The sequence below is a fragment of the Mycotypha africana genome, assembly GCF_025528875.1.
Source record: "Mycotypha africana strain NRRL 2978 chromosome Unknown BDF20scaffold_1, whole genome shotgun sequence".
NCBI classification, from domain to species: Eukaryota; Fungi; Mucoromycota; class Mucoromycetes; order Mucorales; family Mycotyphaceae; genus Mycotypha; species Mycotypha africana.
Genome location: NW_026515725.1, coordinates 496041 through 514035, shown reverse-complemented (window position 1 = coordinate 514035; position 17995 = coordinate 496041). Strand labels below are relative to the sequence as shown.

At 37.7% G+C, this 17995-nt stretch overlaps 7 protein-coding genes across 7 annotated transcripts; 3 read left to right on the top strand and 4 right to left on the bottom strand.

Annotated features, from left to right (window-relative positions):
* Window positions 1-866: 866 nt before the first annotated feature.
* Window positions 867-1778, bottom strand: BDF20DRAFT_831046 (uncharacterized protein; the record flags this gene model as incomplete). Its single annotated transcript, XM_053078413.1, has 3 exons — window positions 867-1137; window positions 1412-1522; window positions 1711-1778. The coding sequence occupies 3 exons, from the start codon at window positions 1776-1778 to the stop codon at window positions 867-869; spliced, it is 450 nt and encodes a 149-aa protein (XP_052940214.1).
* Window positions 1779-1865: 87 nt separating this feature from the next.
* Window positions 1866-3957, top strand: BDF20DRAFT_841842 (phosphate transporter). Its single transcript, XM_053079468.1, has 2 exons — window positions 1866-2442; window positions 2555-3957. The coding sequence occupies exons 1-2, from the start codon at window positions 2042-2044 to the stop codon at window positions 3831-3833; spliced, it is 1680 nt and encodes a 559-aa protein (XP_052940213.1). The 5' UTR covers window positions 1866-2041; the 3' UTR covers window positions 3834-3957.
* A 1086-nt stretch (window positions 3958-5043) lies between these two features.
* On the top strand, window positions 5044-5377 carry BDF20DRAFT_812678 (uncharacterized protein; the record flags this gene model as incomplete). The annotated part of the gene is made up of 2 exons (XM_053076812.1): window positions 5044-5131; window positions 5256-5377. 2 exons carry the CDS (start codon window positions 5044-5046, stop codon window positions 5375-5377), a joined length of 210 nt encoding a protein of 69 aa, XP_052940212.1.
* Window positions 5378-6575: 1198 nt separating this feature from the next.
* BDF20DRAFT_903873 (rab-GTPase-TBC domain-containing protein) lies at window positions 6576-9250 on the top strand (the record flags this gene model as incomplete). The annotated part of the gene is made up of 7 exons (XM_053082949.1): window positions 6576-6654; window positions 6747-6960; window positions 7047-7481; window positions 7571-7575; window positions 7654-7757; window positions 7956-8417; window positions 8507-9250. The coding sequence occupies 7 exons, from the start codon at window positions 6576-6578 to the stop codon at window positions 9248-9250; spliced, it is 2043 nt and encodes a 680-aa protein (XP_052940211.1).
* Window positions 9251-9570: 320 nt separating this feature from the next.
* BDF20DRAFT_812336 (uncharacterized protein) lies at window positions 9571-10832 on the bottom strand (the record flags this gene model as incomplete). Its single annotated transcript, XM_053076771.1, has 2 exons — window positions 9571-10119; window positions 10212-10832. 2 exons carry the CDS (start codon window positions 10830-10832, stop codon window positions 9571-9573), a joined length of 1170 nt encoding a protein of 389 aa, XP_052940210.1.
* Window positions 10833-12585: 1753 nt separating this feature from the next.
* Window positions 12586-12856, bottom strand: BDF20DRAFT_841825 (uncharacterized protein; the record flags this gene model as incomplete). Its single annotated transcript, XM_053079467.1, has 1 exon — window positions 12586-12856. A coding segment is annotated over one exon (227 nt), but the record flags the coding sequence as incomplete, so codon positions are not given.
* A 2510-nt stretch (window positions 12857-15366) lies between these two features.
* Window positions 15367-17667, bottom strand: BDF20DRAFT_831041 (uncharacterized protein; the record flags this gene model as incomplete). Its single annotated transcript, XM_053078412.1, has 5 exons — window positions 15367-16407; window positions 16537-16581; window positions 16792-16891; window positions 17492-17506; window positions 17618-17667. 5 exons carry the CDS (start codon window positions 17665-17667, stop codon window positions 15367-15369), a joined length of 1251 nt encoding a protein of 416 aa, XP_052940208.1.
* Window positions 17668-17995: the final 328 nt, after the last annotated feature.

Here is a 17995-nt window from a genome sequence, read left to right as displayed (position 1 = left end):
TTGTTCTAAACTTTTTAATCTAATTCATCTTACAAAACGGAAAAACAGCGCAGTTTCAGGAACAACACCTATCATTTTCAAACCTTTGATTTGTTTGGAAGAGTCACTTGTTGGACCCTGTTTTCGTTCGATACAGAGAAATCAAAAGGGGTTTTTTTTTGTTGATAAACGACTTTGAATGACTGTATTCTTTCTCTTTATTCTTCATTTCAGTATGACTTTTTACGCGTTCTAGAGAAATACCCATCTTTTTGAAGAGCTTTTCCGCCCTGGGAGATGGAAAGCTTTTTTTGTGTCAAATCTGAAAAAGATTTAGATTCAGCAGTGCATGATCAAAGCTGGTGAATTTAATTGGCTAAAACAAAAAAAAAATTTCGGAAACTTTCGCTTTCTTGTCTTTTTCTTGTGTTGCCTTTATCTCATCAGCCAAGTCAACTGCCAAAAGCATGCCTAAATCCGTACGTAGCTTTGGTGTGTCGAGGGTTACCTGCGTTTGATACTACATCGTCATTGCAGGATACTGATATATATTCAGATCAAGCATGAACCTACCAGGTAAACTGCATTTAGACGCCAGTTCTAACGCATGAGACGTCGAAGGAATGTTGCATTGTACGTCGCGGCTATCGTAAATGGTTTTTATTTCCCAAGACGGCTAAATCTTGGGCTAGGAAAAATGGGAAATTCATTTGTTGATGAGATATGTATAATATTCGTTGTATTTCTGCAAATGATCTTTTTGACATATACAAAGGATACCATCTGATGTTTAGATAATACACATAAAGTGATGCGATCATGATGTGTCCATCAGCTGGTGAATATAACTCTTGAGCCAGCCTGTTCATTCTTCTTTGCCTCCTGCTTTACAATCTAGAAATCAAAAGTGAAAGAGGCTGTGCAGTTATCAAAGAGCTCAACGCAAAGGTGTCAGTTGTACCCATCGATACCGTGCCTGACTCAGTTAGATCACACCTATTGATAGCGCAAAGATATCCACAGGGTGTTTTCATTCCAAAAGAACGAAAGAACTCGTCAATTTGATACTGATCCTTATCGTGAGAACTATAAATAATATTCGAAAATATTCTTGCTGTATAAACTCTTTGGCAAGGATTTCCCAAACTGGTATTACGTCTTTTGAACACAATTTGTAAAAGTAAAGCGATTTACTTTAGCTTTTAAGTAATGAATGTATTATAAAACTGTCATTCCATTCTATTCGGCATAAGAAATCATAAACGACAGGCTTAATATTGTCAATATGGAGTGTGTTGCGTATAGGTAATAGTAAAAAACCCAACTTGACCTATTCAACTCTTCTTTAAGAGTAATAGCTTTACTATTGTTTCAAACAAGGAGAAGCGTACTTATTATTCAACGCCCTTTTTAGTCATCAAAAAAGGCTAACCTAAGCCAGAAAGAATTGTCAATTCTAGGCAGAACTGGTGCTAAAAGAGCATTTTTAGCCACCCAAATTTCAGAGAGTACAGCGTCTAAAAAGTAAAACTCTATCATAAGGCTTACAAAAAGAAAGAGTTTATCTGGATCAGTAATGGAAATGAAAGATCAATAGTATTTTCCTCAGTTTCCATTGTCAATTGCTGCATAAAATGGATCTTGACCAAACCGTGCACTCTTTCAATACATGCCAGATAAGAACAATTTTGATTGGCTGTCATTGATTCCGGATTTGTGGAAAACTGTTACTTTTCTTCCTGATCCGCAAGTGTTTGCAGAGACCAATGACTGTCCCGCCTTGTAGTCAAATAGCACATAGATAGGTACTTACTAGATCAAAAATTTCATTTGTTTCTATTAGGCGAATTTTACACCTATATATCATACTAAGGATTTCAAGAGCTGTTGTGTCCATCCTTTTAAATATGGTTTATTATTGTTTGTTTTTTTGTTTTTTTTTTTCTTTCCTTTTGTCTTTCCAGTTTAGACTTTGGAGCATTACATATATAGGCCATCTACTTCTTTCGTCGCTTCTAATTGCTAACTATAGAATCTTCACTCACACCGCCCAGCAATTTCAATGGAAGCCTATGGATATACATGGATCTTTGCCATATCTATGGTCATTGCGTTTATGGACGCGTTTGGTATTGGTGCAAATGATGTGTCCAATTCGTTTGCTACTTCAGTTTCTTCGGGCTCCCTTAGTCTGGGGCAAGCATGTATCATTGCTTGCTTTACAGAATTTGGTGGTGCTGTTCTTCTTGGTGCGGAAACTGCAGAGACAATCAAAGGCGGTATTCTTTCTCCCTCTTATTACGTCAATCAGCCTGAGATGCTAATGCTGGCTATGTTTTGCGCTATCTGTGGTTCCGCTGCTTGGGTCCTTACGGCTAGTCGATTTGGTTGGCCTGTAAGCACTACACATTCTATTGTGGGGGCGATCATAGGTGTCGGAATTTCTGCTTTTGGCGCAGGAAGGTAATTATGACCGGGTTCATATGATAAATACATGTTTAGAGCCGAATGATATAACTGATCATCTATGAAACAATTTCTATCCTCTCCCCCCCCCCTCCTCCCCCACAAATAGTATTGACTGGTCTTGGAATGGTGTATCACAAATTATTGCTTCTTGGTTCATATCACCTGTATGTGCTGGTATTGTGGCTGCCATTATTTATACTATCACCAAACACGCTATCTTACGTCGGGTGGAGAGTTTCAAATGGGGAATTCGACTCGTTCCTGTTTACTTCTTCTTCACTGCTGCCATCGAAGCCTTCTACATCATCTACAAAGCTCCTGGCGGTGGATCAAAACACATGTCGATAGGTCTTATCGTTGGTATTGCCTTCGCTGTCGCTGCTGCTTGCGCTCTATTTGCTCAATTTTTCTTCTGTCCTTGGGTGGTCCGTCGTGTCAAAAATAGAGAAGCTGTCAAGTGGTACCAAATCTTCTACGTTCCGTGGTTGAAGAGACAACGCACCATCGATGAGATTGAAGCTGAAAGGCAGCAACAGCACAGACCGGAATCCATTGTCACACCGAGCGATGAAGAGACCCATACAGAGACTGATGCTAACCATACGACTGAAGTGGAAGTTGTCAATGAAAAATTAAAAGAAGTGGACACAAAAGATGCGGATACAAACACTTCATTAGCTAACGATCAAGAAAGCGGCGATCTGCAAAAATTATCAAGCAAGCAATGGTTATCGAGCACATTGAACAAATACAAGACAAAAGTGATTCAAATGGCTACGCATGGCTTAAAACAAGATGTTCGTAATATTGACAACGCTAAACTTCGACATGTCCATGCGAACGCAGAAATATATGAAGACGATGCTGAATATCTCTTTTCGTTCCTTCAAGTGATCACTGCCTGTATGGCTTCTTTTGCCCATGGTTCGAATGATGTATCCAATGCTATAGGTCCTATCTCCTCCATTTACACCATTTGGTCAACCGGTAAAGTCGAAGTGGCAGGAAAAGTGCCTGTACCTATTTGGATATTGGTCTATGGTGGTGTTGGTATTGACCTTGGTTTGGCTCTCATGGGTTATCACGTCATGCGCGCGATGGGTAATAACATTACTTATTTCACTCCTTCTCGTGGTTTTTGTGCAGAATTAGCGGCTGCCTTGACTGTGTTGACATGCTCTCAATTGGGTTTGCCTATTTCAACGACACATTGTATTGTTGGAGCATCGACAGCCATTGGTCTATGTAACAAGAATGGCTTAAAGGCCGTGAATTGGAAGATGCTGGCAATGTGTTTCTTTTCATGGTTTATTACTTTGCCAAGTGCTGGACTTGTTGCTGGTTTGCTGTTCGCATTTTGTGCCAATTCTCCCAAATTCCTTTAATCCTATTCATTAGCTTACGTTTTGCGGAATTGAACGTTTTACCTTTACTTTTATCTTTTCTATTTTTTTTACTAACCTATAATTCTCATGCAGTGCACGAAATAATATATAATATATTCCTTTTTTTTTTTTTTTTTTTGGGAGAAACCCGTGTGTTCTTTCAATGTAAAGAAGTTTTTTTTCAAAATGATATGAAACCTATTTCAGAAATAATCCGTTGAACTTGCAACATAAATAGGAAGGATAGTGTCAAATAAGTTGACTGTATCTTTATAAATCATTGTAGTTAACAGTCAAATAATTCCTGTCAAGTCTTCCCTCTTCTCATTTTATGTTTTATCACATTGAACGAAATTCAAGGATTTTTATGATAGTCTGTTAAGAATAGATGATCAAATACTGCCATAGTTTAACTAGCCACTTGATCATGTATGCTGACCAAATTAGAAAGTAATACAACAATGCTTAAAAAAGATAAATGGTATGCTAAATGGGAGCAAAATTAGACTCGCCGCCAAACAATGGGCAATATGTATGAGGAGGAGTGTTTCCTTATATAGAAGCCTTTATTTTCTGTTCCACTCTTCTAAGAAGGGCTCTTTGCATTTTTGTATCAGAACTTTTAAACGCTAGTTTGCATTCCTCATATTTTACACGTTTACTCTCGTCACCAAATTATATCCAGCACCTTGAAGCCTTTCTTATATCCCTATTATGGCGGACCAGCCAACCTTTACAATGGGTGTGCCTCAAAATGTAAAGCTTCTTTTTGACATGCATAATTTTGCCTCGATCTGCACATCAACAGGAATTTTGATCGTTTTTAAACCATTGATTTTATCTCATGTAATGATAACATAGGTGTTCACATTACCTACGCCAACTGATATCACTCTAACGCCATTTTGGACAACTATTTTACAAAAAGACAATTTCTTACTGCAAAAGTCATCGTCACCCGGAAATCACCTGTTTCGCAATCTTATGAGCACCATTGCCAATGTGTAAATACACGCAATCTTGTAGAAAAAAATAATCGATATTTATAGGTTGTATTTGAGTTTCTCACGAATTTTACCACAGTTTCGACACAAAGTTACCACCGTTTCGCATACTATTTCAAAGAGAAGTCAATACGATGTGCCTTCAAATAGCTGTGGCCGAGACGGAAAGCTCCATCAGACTCGCTTGGTCATGGATAGAAAAGAATATGATACCCGAATTAGAAATAATAAATCATCCGCATGATAAGGAGAACTGGGTCCTTGAAAAGATCAACATGATAGTAGCAACCATAGGTATATATATTCTCAAATAGTTTGTTTTCTAGCCCATTGCCCCCTTCCAGATCGGTAAAAAGCGACTCAACATTGTTCATCTATATTTTTTTCCATATATGCTCTAACGAAAAAACAACAAAAGAATGTGGTACGGATGAATTATCATCGGACGAAAAGGTGCGGAATGCATCGAGAAGTTTTAGACAAATATTCGAGATACCACCTTCTGAAAGATTTGTTAATTGTAAGTGTAGTTTTGTTTGAGTTTCTTTTTTTAGGATTGATCGGCAAATAATAGTAACGGGATCATGGAGTCTAGATTATTCTTGTGCCTATAAATCTAGACAAGGTTGGTTATACATCAGTGAAAACTACCTAGGATTTTATTCCTTTTTATTGGGGATAGAAACAAAAGTCTTGATTGAATTGAAAGACATCCAAGAGATAAAAAAGGAAAGGTCGAAAGGTATATTTGGTGATAGCTTAAGACTTATCACCAAATCACAAGAGGAGGTATGAAGGATGGGTTTATATTCCTACATCGGGTCACCTCATCTCTTCTTACATAAACAAGTCGTACTCATGTGAGATTACTTCTTTTTTTGCGTTTCACGGTCTAGTGTTATTTAACGAATATGTTTCGCAGAGATGAGGTATATGAGCTCTTGCTTCAATTGGCAGGTCAAGCAATGCAAAGATGGTTAAAGAGCTCAGCGGGGAGTAGCACACCAGGAAGCCCTGTCTCCTCGCTTGTTTCATCTTCATCTACAAGATTGGACAGTCAAGTGGACGATCAACAATATCTTACAGATGATAACAATAAAAGGCAGCACCCATTACGAAGCCCTTTGAAGAAAGACCTTGAAGCTCGAAAACGCAACGACCTCTTTTGTGCACGCTTTCGACTGCCAGTGAACCAATCCGTTTTATACGCGCTCGAGGCGACGTATTACAAAGAGCCATCCGCCGACCGCGACCCTCAGTTTATATCACAGGTACCGTCCACCTTGATCCAAGTGGTAGGTCGTGTCTATCTGTCGCAGACATTTCTAACATTCGAATCGGAAGAGAGGCTGCCAGCACCACAACAACATTTACCCCTCTGTAAAGTCGTTCTTCCATTATATACAATTAAACGCGTGGAGAGAATCAGCAAAGGAGCGTATACATCGGGGGTTGCAATAACAACATGGCATAAAATGGAGCACGATTTCTTGTTACATGTAAGGAAAAAAAATAGGAAATGTAAAGTTGGTATTGTTCCTGACCACCCTTCCTCCCATTCGCACTCTAGGCAGAAAAGCATATCTGTGAGCAACTCTGTGAAGCACTTAAAAGCCACTTACTGAAACAGACACCCTTTTTTAAAAAGTTAAAGTCTTTTCTTACCTCTTGTGAATCGGAGCAGCTATTCCATATAGACAGCTTAATTGACACGAAAATACATATTGGCGGTCTCGGAATGGAATTCGGATACCCTGTAAACCCTAAGAGCTCTAAAGAGAAGAGTAAGGTGAAGTTATGGAAGATATATTTTCAAGGTAAAAAAAAAAAAAAAAGTAAACAGTTTCTGAGGGGATAAGGTGGAGAGAGGGGGATCAACACTTACACATACTTATTATTCTGTGCTTAGAAAATGGTAGAAATTTGACAATGATACAGTTGTCCACGTTCGGTAAATTGGTCCGTGTTGGTTTGCCAAACTTATTACGTGGTGAAATATGGGAAGTATCGTCGGGTGCAATGTATTTGAGATTTGCCAATCAAGGTGTATATCAAGAAATTCTTGCAAAGTATAAGGACCAGAAATCAACATCGACGGAAGAGATTGAAAAGGATTTGAATAGGTAAGAGAATTTCAAAACTTTTTTATCTATGTGGCGATGAACCATAGTTTCTAAACTTTTTTTTCTTATTCGGTACACTCATTAAGATCTCTTCCTGAATACCCAGGCTATCAAACTTCCGAAGGAATTAATCGTTTACGTCGCGTGTTAACTGCTTATGCTTGGAAAAATCCTGAGCTAGGTTACTGTCAGGCAATGAACATCGTTGTTTCAGCGCTTCTCATTTACACTACCGAAGAACAGGCATTCTGGATATTGCATGTGCTAGTGGACCGTTTCTGTCCAGGCTACTACAGTACGAATATGTACGGCGCATTGCTTGATCAGATCGTTTTTGAAAAACTTGTACAGCGAACAATGCCTCTACTCTGGGAACATTTTCAGAAAACAAATGTTGAATTATCGGTTGCATGCCTTCCATGGTTTCTTAGCTTGTACATCAATTCAATGCCTCTTGAATATGCTGTGCGTGTTCTTGATATTTTGTTTATGGAGGGACCTAGAATTATATTCCAGATCGGGTAAGCGTCGTCCGAGTGCATCATTGAGTCCAGATATTGCACTCATCTACTATTCATATACTAACATCTGTTTTCTTACTGCTTAACAGCTTAGGTAAGTAATTGTTCGCCGTAGAGTTTTAGCAGGGTAACAGATATCAAAATCAAAACTTCATTCAACTGTCTTTTGTAGCTATTCTGAAAGCAAATGGTGACGATTTACTAAAAACAACGGATGATGGTGGCTTTTTGAACGTTTTCAAGACATTTTTCCAGACGATTGGTGATAAAGAAGAGGTCAAATATGCTTCCATGAAGCACATAAAAACAACTGTAAGTAAAATGCTTTCCTAATAATAACGGTCTGGAGGTACTGACTTTATCCTGACTATCTCTATTAGAAATTTAATGAGATTATGTTTTCTGCAGTAAGTCTCTTCAAAGAATGATGGAACCATGCTTTGCATCTTGAACTTTTTTTTAAATTATATATAGTATAGAGAGTTCTCTTTGGTTACTAATGAAATGGTAATGGAGCTCCGTAATCAAAATCAGTTGAAAGTAGGAGCAAGTATTGAATCGTTCACCAAACGTACAGCTATTCGTAATCTGAAGGATATGGCATCGTTCAGTAAAGATGATATAGCCATTTTATACGACAAATATTTTACGACGCTCTATTATGCTAGAAAAGACAGTGACAATACAAGCATATCAAAAATGAATCGTGCTGCATTCCAAAGCATGCTACAATCAATGACGCCCTGGGCTAAACCTTCTACATCATTTCCATCCGAGGGACATGATAGTAGCCATAATGCTGATGCAAATGCAGCGAACAATGTATGCAACAGTTTCATAGATCGTCTTTTCAAACAGTTTTTAGGAAATGATTCACCGGACGATCTTTTGGATTTCCAACATATGGTGAAAGGGATGAGTGATATTTTACATGGGGTAATGTTGAATGGAACACTCGTAAAAGTTGAAGGGTGCTGTGGACTGTGATATATACTGACGAAGCTTTTTTTCTTCTATCGGAAAAGGATATTATGTCACATTTAGATTGGTACTTTGATCTATACGATACAGATAAAGATGGCTTATTAGGCAGCGAAGATATCGTTACGATGAGTAAAGAGATGTATTGGCTTATTAGTCACTTGAAAGATACAGACATGGCATGGGATGCAGTGACAAACCTTATTGTTAATAGCCATGAGCAGTCAGATATTGCTAGAGGAGGACAACCGGACGAGAACACACTATCTCATCGATTAGCAGATCTAACAATGACAACAACACCGAAAAGAGTGGAAGCAGAAGCAGTAGCAGGAAATGGTAGAATGTTATGGTCGTTTCGCGATCGTACACGGCAGTTGGAAAACTCTATGCTAGCAGATACTGTAGATCTTAGCTTACCGTCGTTCCGTATGGTGGCTCTTACCAACGAATCTTTGGAGATGTTTTTTGATCATGAATTTGCAAATAGTTTCCAATTAGTTAAATCTACATCCGAAGTGCCAAAGAGTCTGGGCCGTGAAGTCTTTGAGAATTTGTTTGCCGATGGTCAGAAGCTTGCAACCGCTGTACAGAATAGTAATACCTCCATGTCCAGATCTCCATTCCTATCCGATACATCGTCTCATAAAGAGAAACCAACCACACCCAAGTCGAGTGAGGATTCAAGTAGTCATGTTCGACAGAGTGAAGAAATGGATGCTGATAATGCCTTGATGGATGATTGGGTACATTTTGATATATGGAGGGAAAAAAAAACAGCACAATAAAAAAAAAGGTTCTGTTATAAAGTAGTAGTACTACTGTTGTTCTTTATTATTTAAAGAATAGGATAATAAGTAAGGGATCTATGAAAATGATATGTGGATATGATTAAAAAGAGGATAAGGATCAATAAAGACCCGGAGTAAGAGTAATATTAAATAAGGAGAAAAGTGATATTGTGAATCGATCAACGATGAGTAGTATGGAGTCATATCGTGAATAAAGAAAACGTGGTGGAGGGTTGAAAGGGTTAGTAAATGCGTAAGTAGGTGAGTACATTAGAGGGAGGATGTTAAAAAAAAATGAGTCGCGTAAACCATAGAACTTAGTGAATAGCAGGGTATTCGAAAGACTTTTCCCAGTAGGGTTGAGTGACGCCGTTACATTGCATAGCAGAAACGACGTTGAAGGTTTGCTTGACCTTGGGCAGCCACTTTTCGGTCATTTGGATAGTAGCATGATTCAATTCATGTTCGAGGACCATAATACCAGTTTTGTATTTACCTTGTTGTTGGTTCTTAATCCACTTAGCAAACTTGGCATCGACCTTTTCAGGGGGAAGGTTGGAACCACCAGGAGCAGGCATAGCCCAATCGTCGGTATCCTCATCCCAGATAACAGTGTGGAGACCCATTTGCCAGGCAATAGCACGGACACGATCATCAACGTCACCTTGAGGAGGTCTCCAACATCTGGTAGTTACACCAGCAGCGTCCTTAATAGCCTTAAGAGACCAGTACAATTCAGCAACAACTTGCTCATTAGTAAGAGTAGTCATGGTAGTATGAGACCAAGTGTGAGAACAGAGGGTATGACCATTGTTCAGGGCACGTTTAGCGGCCTCGGGATATTGAATAACGTTGGAACCGACATACTATTATTTTTGTTAAGGGGGAATAAAGAGTTAAGAGATTTGATGCGGGGAACAAAGTCTTTTTTGTGGGGTTTGAAATATGGATCACTTACGAAAAGACTAGCCTTCAAGTCTTCCTTGGCCAAAAAGTTATAAAGTTCTGGTTCAGACCATTTGTTTTCGTACTGAGTCGTCTTATCATCATCATCAGAGTAGACGAAGGGCCCATCGTCGTAAGTAAGACCCCAATCACCCTTAGTAGGACAAGTATAGAAATCTGAGGGAATATAGTCGACCTTAGGCTTAGTACACAGAGTCGCGGTCCACCAACAATCAGGGTCTTTATCTTCATCATAACCAGTTTCATCAAGGTCACCATTCTTTGCTTTACGCTTAGGAGATTTGGGCACCAAATCCCAATTGATCTTATTAATGACAGCCTTGACTTCAGCGGAATTGGGGGAAGGAACTTCCCAGGCCTTAGGGTATTTGGATAAATCTAAGGTCTTCTTTGATAAAGTAGTACCAGTGTTAATGGGACCACTGTTGTATTTAGGGTTGGGATTAGTGACCTTCAATCCAGGAAATTCAGGGGAGAATTGAGGGGCCCAGTGGGACTTTGTGGTGGTGACAAGTTCAGTGGAATTGACATCGATGGTTACACTAGGTGTAGGAGCTGCGAACACTAAGTTTGCTGTGGCGAGGAGACCAGCACAAAGTAAAGAAAGCTGCATAATTATAAATGATACAAATGTGAATAGAATGAGGAAAAAAATGGAACCAGCTTTTACATCCTATATATATATATCTTCGTGTTCTTTTCGAACAGAAGATGTTTACTTGAAAGATAACAGTTAAAAATAGAATCAACCGTGGTAAAGAAGTGCCTTAGGTTTTAGATTCATGGAAGCGTGTGGTTTAAAAAATTCGATCTGAAAAAAAAGTCCGCAAATGGCCTAGGAAAAGGGATCCGTTTTTATTTGATCGAACAGAAAAGCCTACAATACAAACATTCACCCACACGCATCTTACAAATACACAAGCACGCAAAAACGCATAAAGGAAAAGCCGTAAACCCCTTTATGCTTTCTACTGTAATTACCTTACTTTACTCATTACAGCCTTTAGTCATAACTATTAATAGTGCTGTTGCTCTATGATGTTTACCAACATTCTATTCAACCCATCGAAGATACAACCAGTTGATCTGTGTTTATTTATAGCTGTCCCTCGATATTAGTCAGTTTGAAATAATCTATATGAATAACAGCAAAGTAACAAACTACGTGTACACAGCTTAGTGATGGCTCATCCTCTGTTGTACTCATTCAGTTGGAGGCAATGGGTCCACAGCGACACATTTTATCTTTCTGACGTGTGTGTGTGTATGTGTGCAAAATAGAAGCTATAACTTTTCGAACTACTCTATTTCCGTAAGGTCCGCTGATCTGATTTTAGTAAATTTTTTTTTTTTTCAAAATACAGAAGGTACCATGCTTCTTCTATGCCAAAAATAACAACATGAATCGAAATAGAAATGACTAATCATTTCGTTGCAACTCTAAATTAGACAACTCTCTCTATTCATGTTTGTCACCTAAAGAAGATAGGCTTACTTTATCCGATCAGAAAAGTTAGATGAAGCCAAATTCAAGTTACAAAGAAGCATATCCCCAAAACTGAAAAAAACAAACATTTCCAAACACAAGCCATTAGAAATAACAGTTATCCAAAATAGCTAAGTCTATTGTATACAACACTTCCTCTCTGGGAAAGCTTTAAAATTGATGCAATGCAACTATGAAAATAAGCCATCAAAAACACGTGAATTTTTTTTTATTTTTATTTTTTAACGCCCATACAAAAAAAAAAAACTCCTCCCTTTGCTCATTAGTAAAACAATCCTTCTTTATGGGATTTTCTGTTGTAGTTTGCAAGATTCTTATCTATGATCTTGGCAGAGTCTTTTGATTTGAATTTGCTAATTACAAACTACTTATCGTCATCTTTGAAACAATGAAAGAAATTTTCGCATTCCGAATCCAATCATTGCTCACACTAATCTGTGGACCATCTCGTTTAAGCGCTGTATGCCATTTCTCGGTAAAATTAAAGCGGTTATTCGTCAATGTCTAGCGACTCAAGTCAAATGCCTGAGTCATCCTTACAATTAAAGCGGTTAATTGCGCTTCGTCTACAGTATTTAACTAATATTTTACATAAAATACAATTTTTTGGACGATTAATATTTTTATTTTAGACAAGTTGCAATTGTGTTGTAGACGAAAATAAAAACCGTTCAAGCAATGATTCAATTAAAAAACTTGTCAGTAGTGCGAAATTAAAAAAAAAACGGTACTATTCCTCACATGATCTAAATCCTTAAAAATATAAGGAAAACCGTGTTTATTACGGCGATACCTTTTTCTTCTTCGCTGGCTTGAAAACGTCAGGTCTTCTAGCTCCGGACCAAACTGCTTGAGATATAGTCATCATGTTAATAGCGGCGTTAATGTCTCTCTGCCATAGCTTTAGACATTGCTTGCAATGAAGAACGCCGGTACCCTTGAGCCCAGGAGTATCAACAATTTGCATATCATCATAGAAACAGAGGCTGCATGTTTTAGAGGTTATGAATTCATCGATTGTGACAACAATCAATTGACCTTTAGCTTCACGTTTCTTCAGAGTTGCAAAAAGTTTACCGACAACACCACATATTTGCCCTTTCAACTTGACTACATCTTTTCCAAAGATTTGCTTTTTCTTCTCATAAATTATTGTTTTGAACATGGGTCATAGTATGTATCATAAAACGTGAAATAAAAGTGAAAGAGACAACGTTTGACTATAAGAGAGCAATATATTTTATAGTGCTTATCTTTGAAAGTCACCCATGAATGCACACAAAAACATTGACAGCAGATAAAAAAACCATCCCGTTTCGCCATGGTATCTGTTATACTATGGCCCTCAGCCCTCTATCAATGGTTTGATGTTGTACAAAAAAGGCACTGACAAATATCTGGTTGGTCGCGGAACACATCGTCATTGAATAAAAAAGTTGTCAAGCTGTTTGTAATTTGGCCTATTGCAAGATAATGTCAATAAGACCATTATTGGAGACTTTCTTACTGATAGAGACTCATTTCTAGGGTTCGATTGGATGTCATCCTTAATGCTGCTTGGATGTCACTGAATAATTGAGTATCCAAATTCGATGTCCAAAGTATTATGAACTTTATTCTAAAATATCTTTGTATATTGTCCGTTAAAAATTGTAAATCGTCTAAAATATAAGCTAAAATACTCTATTAATGTTATTTTCTATTTATTCGCAGAACGCGTTGTTTAGATGGTTTTCTCAAATTATTTATACACATACTATGTTTTTTAAAGGATAAATGTTATACATGTGTATCACAGGGTGACATTAGTTGTCTTTTTCATCAGTTGGCGTGAAAAAAAATAGACTTCAATTGTTAAGCAATCAAAGATGTAATTATTGTATCTCATTTTAGTAAAGAAAACGCGTTTTAAGATCGTGACAAATAAATTTCCCGTTCAAGATATTAAGTAGCCATGTTGACATGATAAATAACAAAGAAGACGCGGATCTTCGCTTCATTCATTAATTAAAGGTAGAGGCAAAGGGTTCGTTTACCATTGACGAAAAGATGAACGTGTTGAAATATGTCTGACTACTGAAAGGCCATTGATAAGAACCACTACCTTGTCTCACCGATTCAACAATTTCTGATATATCTTCAATCTTTACAACGTCATCAAACTTTTTGATACACTAGATTGAAGCAGAGCTTTCACCGAGTCTCAAGGCTGATGACGATGATTAACCATTTTCCAAGAAGGAGGCATACAGCGTGTATTAACGAACATAAAAAACTCTCAAGATTTTGTGCAGTTGTATATGTTGAAAACTGCTAACACGAGAGATAAGTGGAATGTATTTTGAATTCGAAAATCAGAAACATGCTTAAACGATAAGCCATAGACAACCATACAATTCGTAATTCTTCACGAAATGCTTGATAGCACCATCGTTTGTCCCTGCTATCTTTCTTTCAATTATGTCACATAGCATTATAGTTGAGAGCACATGCACAACGGCTATTTACCAAGGACGGCTCAGTTATGGTTTACAATGACGGAACAAAAGGAGGACCGTTTCAGGGACAAAGATCTTAATTTCGGCATTCTAATTTCGCTTTAACATACAAAAATATACTTCTAGCAGGCAAAGAGCACACCCTGAACAAAAATAAATTCACCCATGGCTTGTCTGCTGTTGAGATCTAAAATTCTATTTTTTCATCCAGAAAAGTGTGAACGTGAATGAATGAGTGAATGAAAAGATATCAATTACAAGTATATTTTTAGACTAAATGTAAAAAAAGATTATAGACGACGAAAAACAATCTAATTCTGCCTTTTCCAATGCTTACGCCATCAAGTCGCAACGTTCACAACAAATAAATATAGAAGTAGATATCGTCTTTCTCCATTTTTTGGATCTTTTTTTAGCTGGTTATGGAACCCAAAATAGAAAAAATAGAACCTCCAAAGAAGACTCAGAAAAACCGTACAATGTTGTACGCTTTAATTTACAATATAGGTTTTAGCATCATATTCATTTAGCATTCGATAACTTTTTCGCACATTCGTCCAAGTTTCAATATGTTTGAACACGAGTTAGAGCTATGCACACTATTTTAACGGAAAGAAAGCTCAGACTATTTGCTTGATTTACATGTGTCATAACTTTTTTTATTCATGAAAATAATATGATGAGATGATAATGGTAGAATAAAGTCGAAAAGGAGTAATATGGATGCATATTAGGATAGGTTATTCATGTCTACAGTTTTGATGTGTTAATGTGACTTGATCAACAGGCACTTTTTTTTTTTGTGTTAACCTCAACTGTAACAATTTGCTTCATACATCTTTTTTTTTTTGGGTCTTTTTGTCAACTGAACAGTCTACTAAGTGTAAATAATTAAACATTGATTAGTAAGACCTTTATCATCTGTAAACACAAGCACGTTCTCCATTCTTAATAGCTCTCCGTCATTTTTTAATTTTTTTTTGACGATCTGGAAACAGCTGTGGAGAAAGGAAGACGGGATCACACGCAATCTTCCCGTCTTTTCCAACATTCCTCTTTCTGCCATCCATGGACTTCCTCCTTTACACTTTCCTATTTTGGTATTTGCCGCTCTTGAAATACTTACTGCTGTCAATACTTCTTTAGTGAGTCGCTTCAGGAGAAGCAGATTTTTCGTTCTCGCGAATAGTGTCGTCATCATTTGCTTCTGCCCCTTTAGCAACAGTGGCTTTAGGCTCCTCAAAGAAATTCTTAATCTTATCAGCAACAGATTCCTTGTCTTCGTCAACAGGAGCATCAGAGGGAATAAACATTTGACGGATAGCTTCAGCAGCCGTAGCATCTTCAGCATAAGCTTCAGGTCTTTCGGGCAAATTGGCGATAAATTTCATCCAAAAACGATCAAAGTGGACCTTTTGGTTCAATTGATCGACGTAGGACTTGGCATGTTGGTCATAAAGTGCCTTGGCTTGCTTGCTGGGGAAGTAAGGAGCGATGTACTTTTGGAAGAAATCAGCCAACAAATAAGCGAATTGGACTGATCTTCTGTAACCATCCTTGACGGTAGGTTCAACATTCTTGTATTGAGCACGACGACGAATTTGACCCACTATTTTGGCAACAGAGCGTCTACCTGTGGCAACAGAAGGAGGAGGGTTCTCCCACGCCTTTCTGGCATATTCACCAGCGATGAATGCCTTTTGCACAACGGGTTGGACATAGGGAGCCACTTGTTCTCTCGCTTTCTGAGCTTGTGTCATGGCTTTTTCAACATGAGGGTTGACAATAGGATGAATGCTGCTAGAATAAAAGGATTTGGCAGCGTTGGAACCGGCACCAACAAGAGGTTTGCCGTAAGAGTTGTACAGAGGAACGCCATAATCATTATAGGCCTGAGCACCCTTTTGATAAGCAGGAACAGCATAGTCATTGAAAACGCCAGAAGCTTGCCTGGTAATAGGTGATACATAAGGATCTACCTTCTTTTTGTAAAAGTCGGTCTGAAAAATAGAGTAAAGATCTTCTTTGAAAGGATCAATGGCTCGACAGATAGCCTTTTTGTTGGGATCGTGATCGTAAGGCGAACCACAAGCAAAGAAAAAAACGTAACTCATATAAGAAGCTACCATCATGGATATGACAAGCCGGAATTTGCGAGCAAAGTTCTTTTCTTTCTGTACAGCCTATATTGTCGTTGGTTGGTTTTCAATTTTTCGTTTTCAATGTTTCAAAAGATCATTAAGAAATTAATATCTCAAAGTAACTCACAATATGTGTTTGATCCCTTTATTAGACATATATATGTGACTTACGACTCTTTCTTCTACAGCAGCAGGTCTAGAGATACTTGCTGGCTCCTATAGAATGAAAGATTCATATATCAGCGCAACTGACCGTGTTTATTGTAGATAGAAAATGGCGCAAAATTCATTTTACATTTTTTTTGATTGCTGCTGCTTTTTCGTTCGTCAAAATAGAGCTTACCGTCAGTATTCGTTTCAAACAGCACGGGTATGTTTTTTTCATTTTATCAACTACTCATAAAAGTAGATTTGTTTTCTTTTTACCTTTATAGTAAGCGGGTTTAGTGTCTTTCGGAGGAACTGGAGGTGGGCTCTGCGGTTTATTTCTCTTAAATGTGATAGGCATCCTTGTAACGATATCTTTCTTTTTAAGAAAAAGAGAAAAGAAAAGTATGGAAATGCACACAGGAAATATTTAGAAGAAAAGAGAAAAAAGAAAAAAAAAAGCTCTGATTTTTTCCAGTATTTTGTCAGTATGGAATAATAATAAAAACGCGCCTTTTGCTTCCCCCAACGGTAATCAATTTTGCTAAGAAAACAAAAGCAGAACTCTTTTTTTGGTTTGTCGATTTTTGGGTTTTTTTTTTGGTTTTTTTTTTTTTTTTTTGTCTGGTTAATTGAGGTTTCATTTGATCATTTCATTTTTATTTTTAATGCAGGTCAGTCAGCCTTTTCAACACGATAGCGTACAATGTTGAATTACCAAAAGCAAAGAGGCTCTAGAATAGTCTCTTAGGTAACCAACGGCAAGAATCCACGAGTAAATGAAAGGGATATAGCTTGACTGTGTTGTTTAGCGAAAGGCTGGCTTAGATACAAATGTTTAAGCATTGTCAATGATTCTTGGATCAAATCAGTCAGTTCATTCTAATTGCACCAGCCATAAACCTACCCATTCTAAAAATATTTGTTGCGGGCAACTTACCTCCATCTTTCAAGCGGAGATCATCGTTTCCCAACTTACGATTTGCCCTCACATCTATTTACAAGCTTGAAATCAGAGTTCACTTTAGTGAAGAACAGCAGCATGTACATTAGTAAGAAGAACAACCCTAGTTCTTACCTTTGCATTTGTGATAGCGTGCTTTACCTTTTTCTTAGTATAGGTTGCACAATTACAATTCCATCTAACAAGGACATTGCAAGAACGTTAATTTTTGTCTTCGCGCTAATGCGTGCTATGCAGTCTACTGGAGATAAGAACTAATATAGAGTTTTGTATCTCAACAAAAGGCTGATGTTCCTTAAGCAATATGTGATTTGAACACTTTTTTTTTTTCTGCCGTATTGGTTCGTTTTATTCTTGCAACGGCATTCTACAAGACCGCTTCCGTATATATTGTCGGAACACTCGAGAGCTTCTACCTGCTACTATTCTTTCCATATCATCATGTTAAATGAACAAGACTACTCCTTCTACGCTTTTTATTCGGGGTTAACCATGATTTATGTGACAAGAAACGCTGCC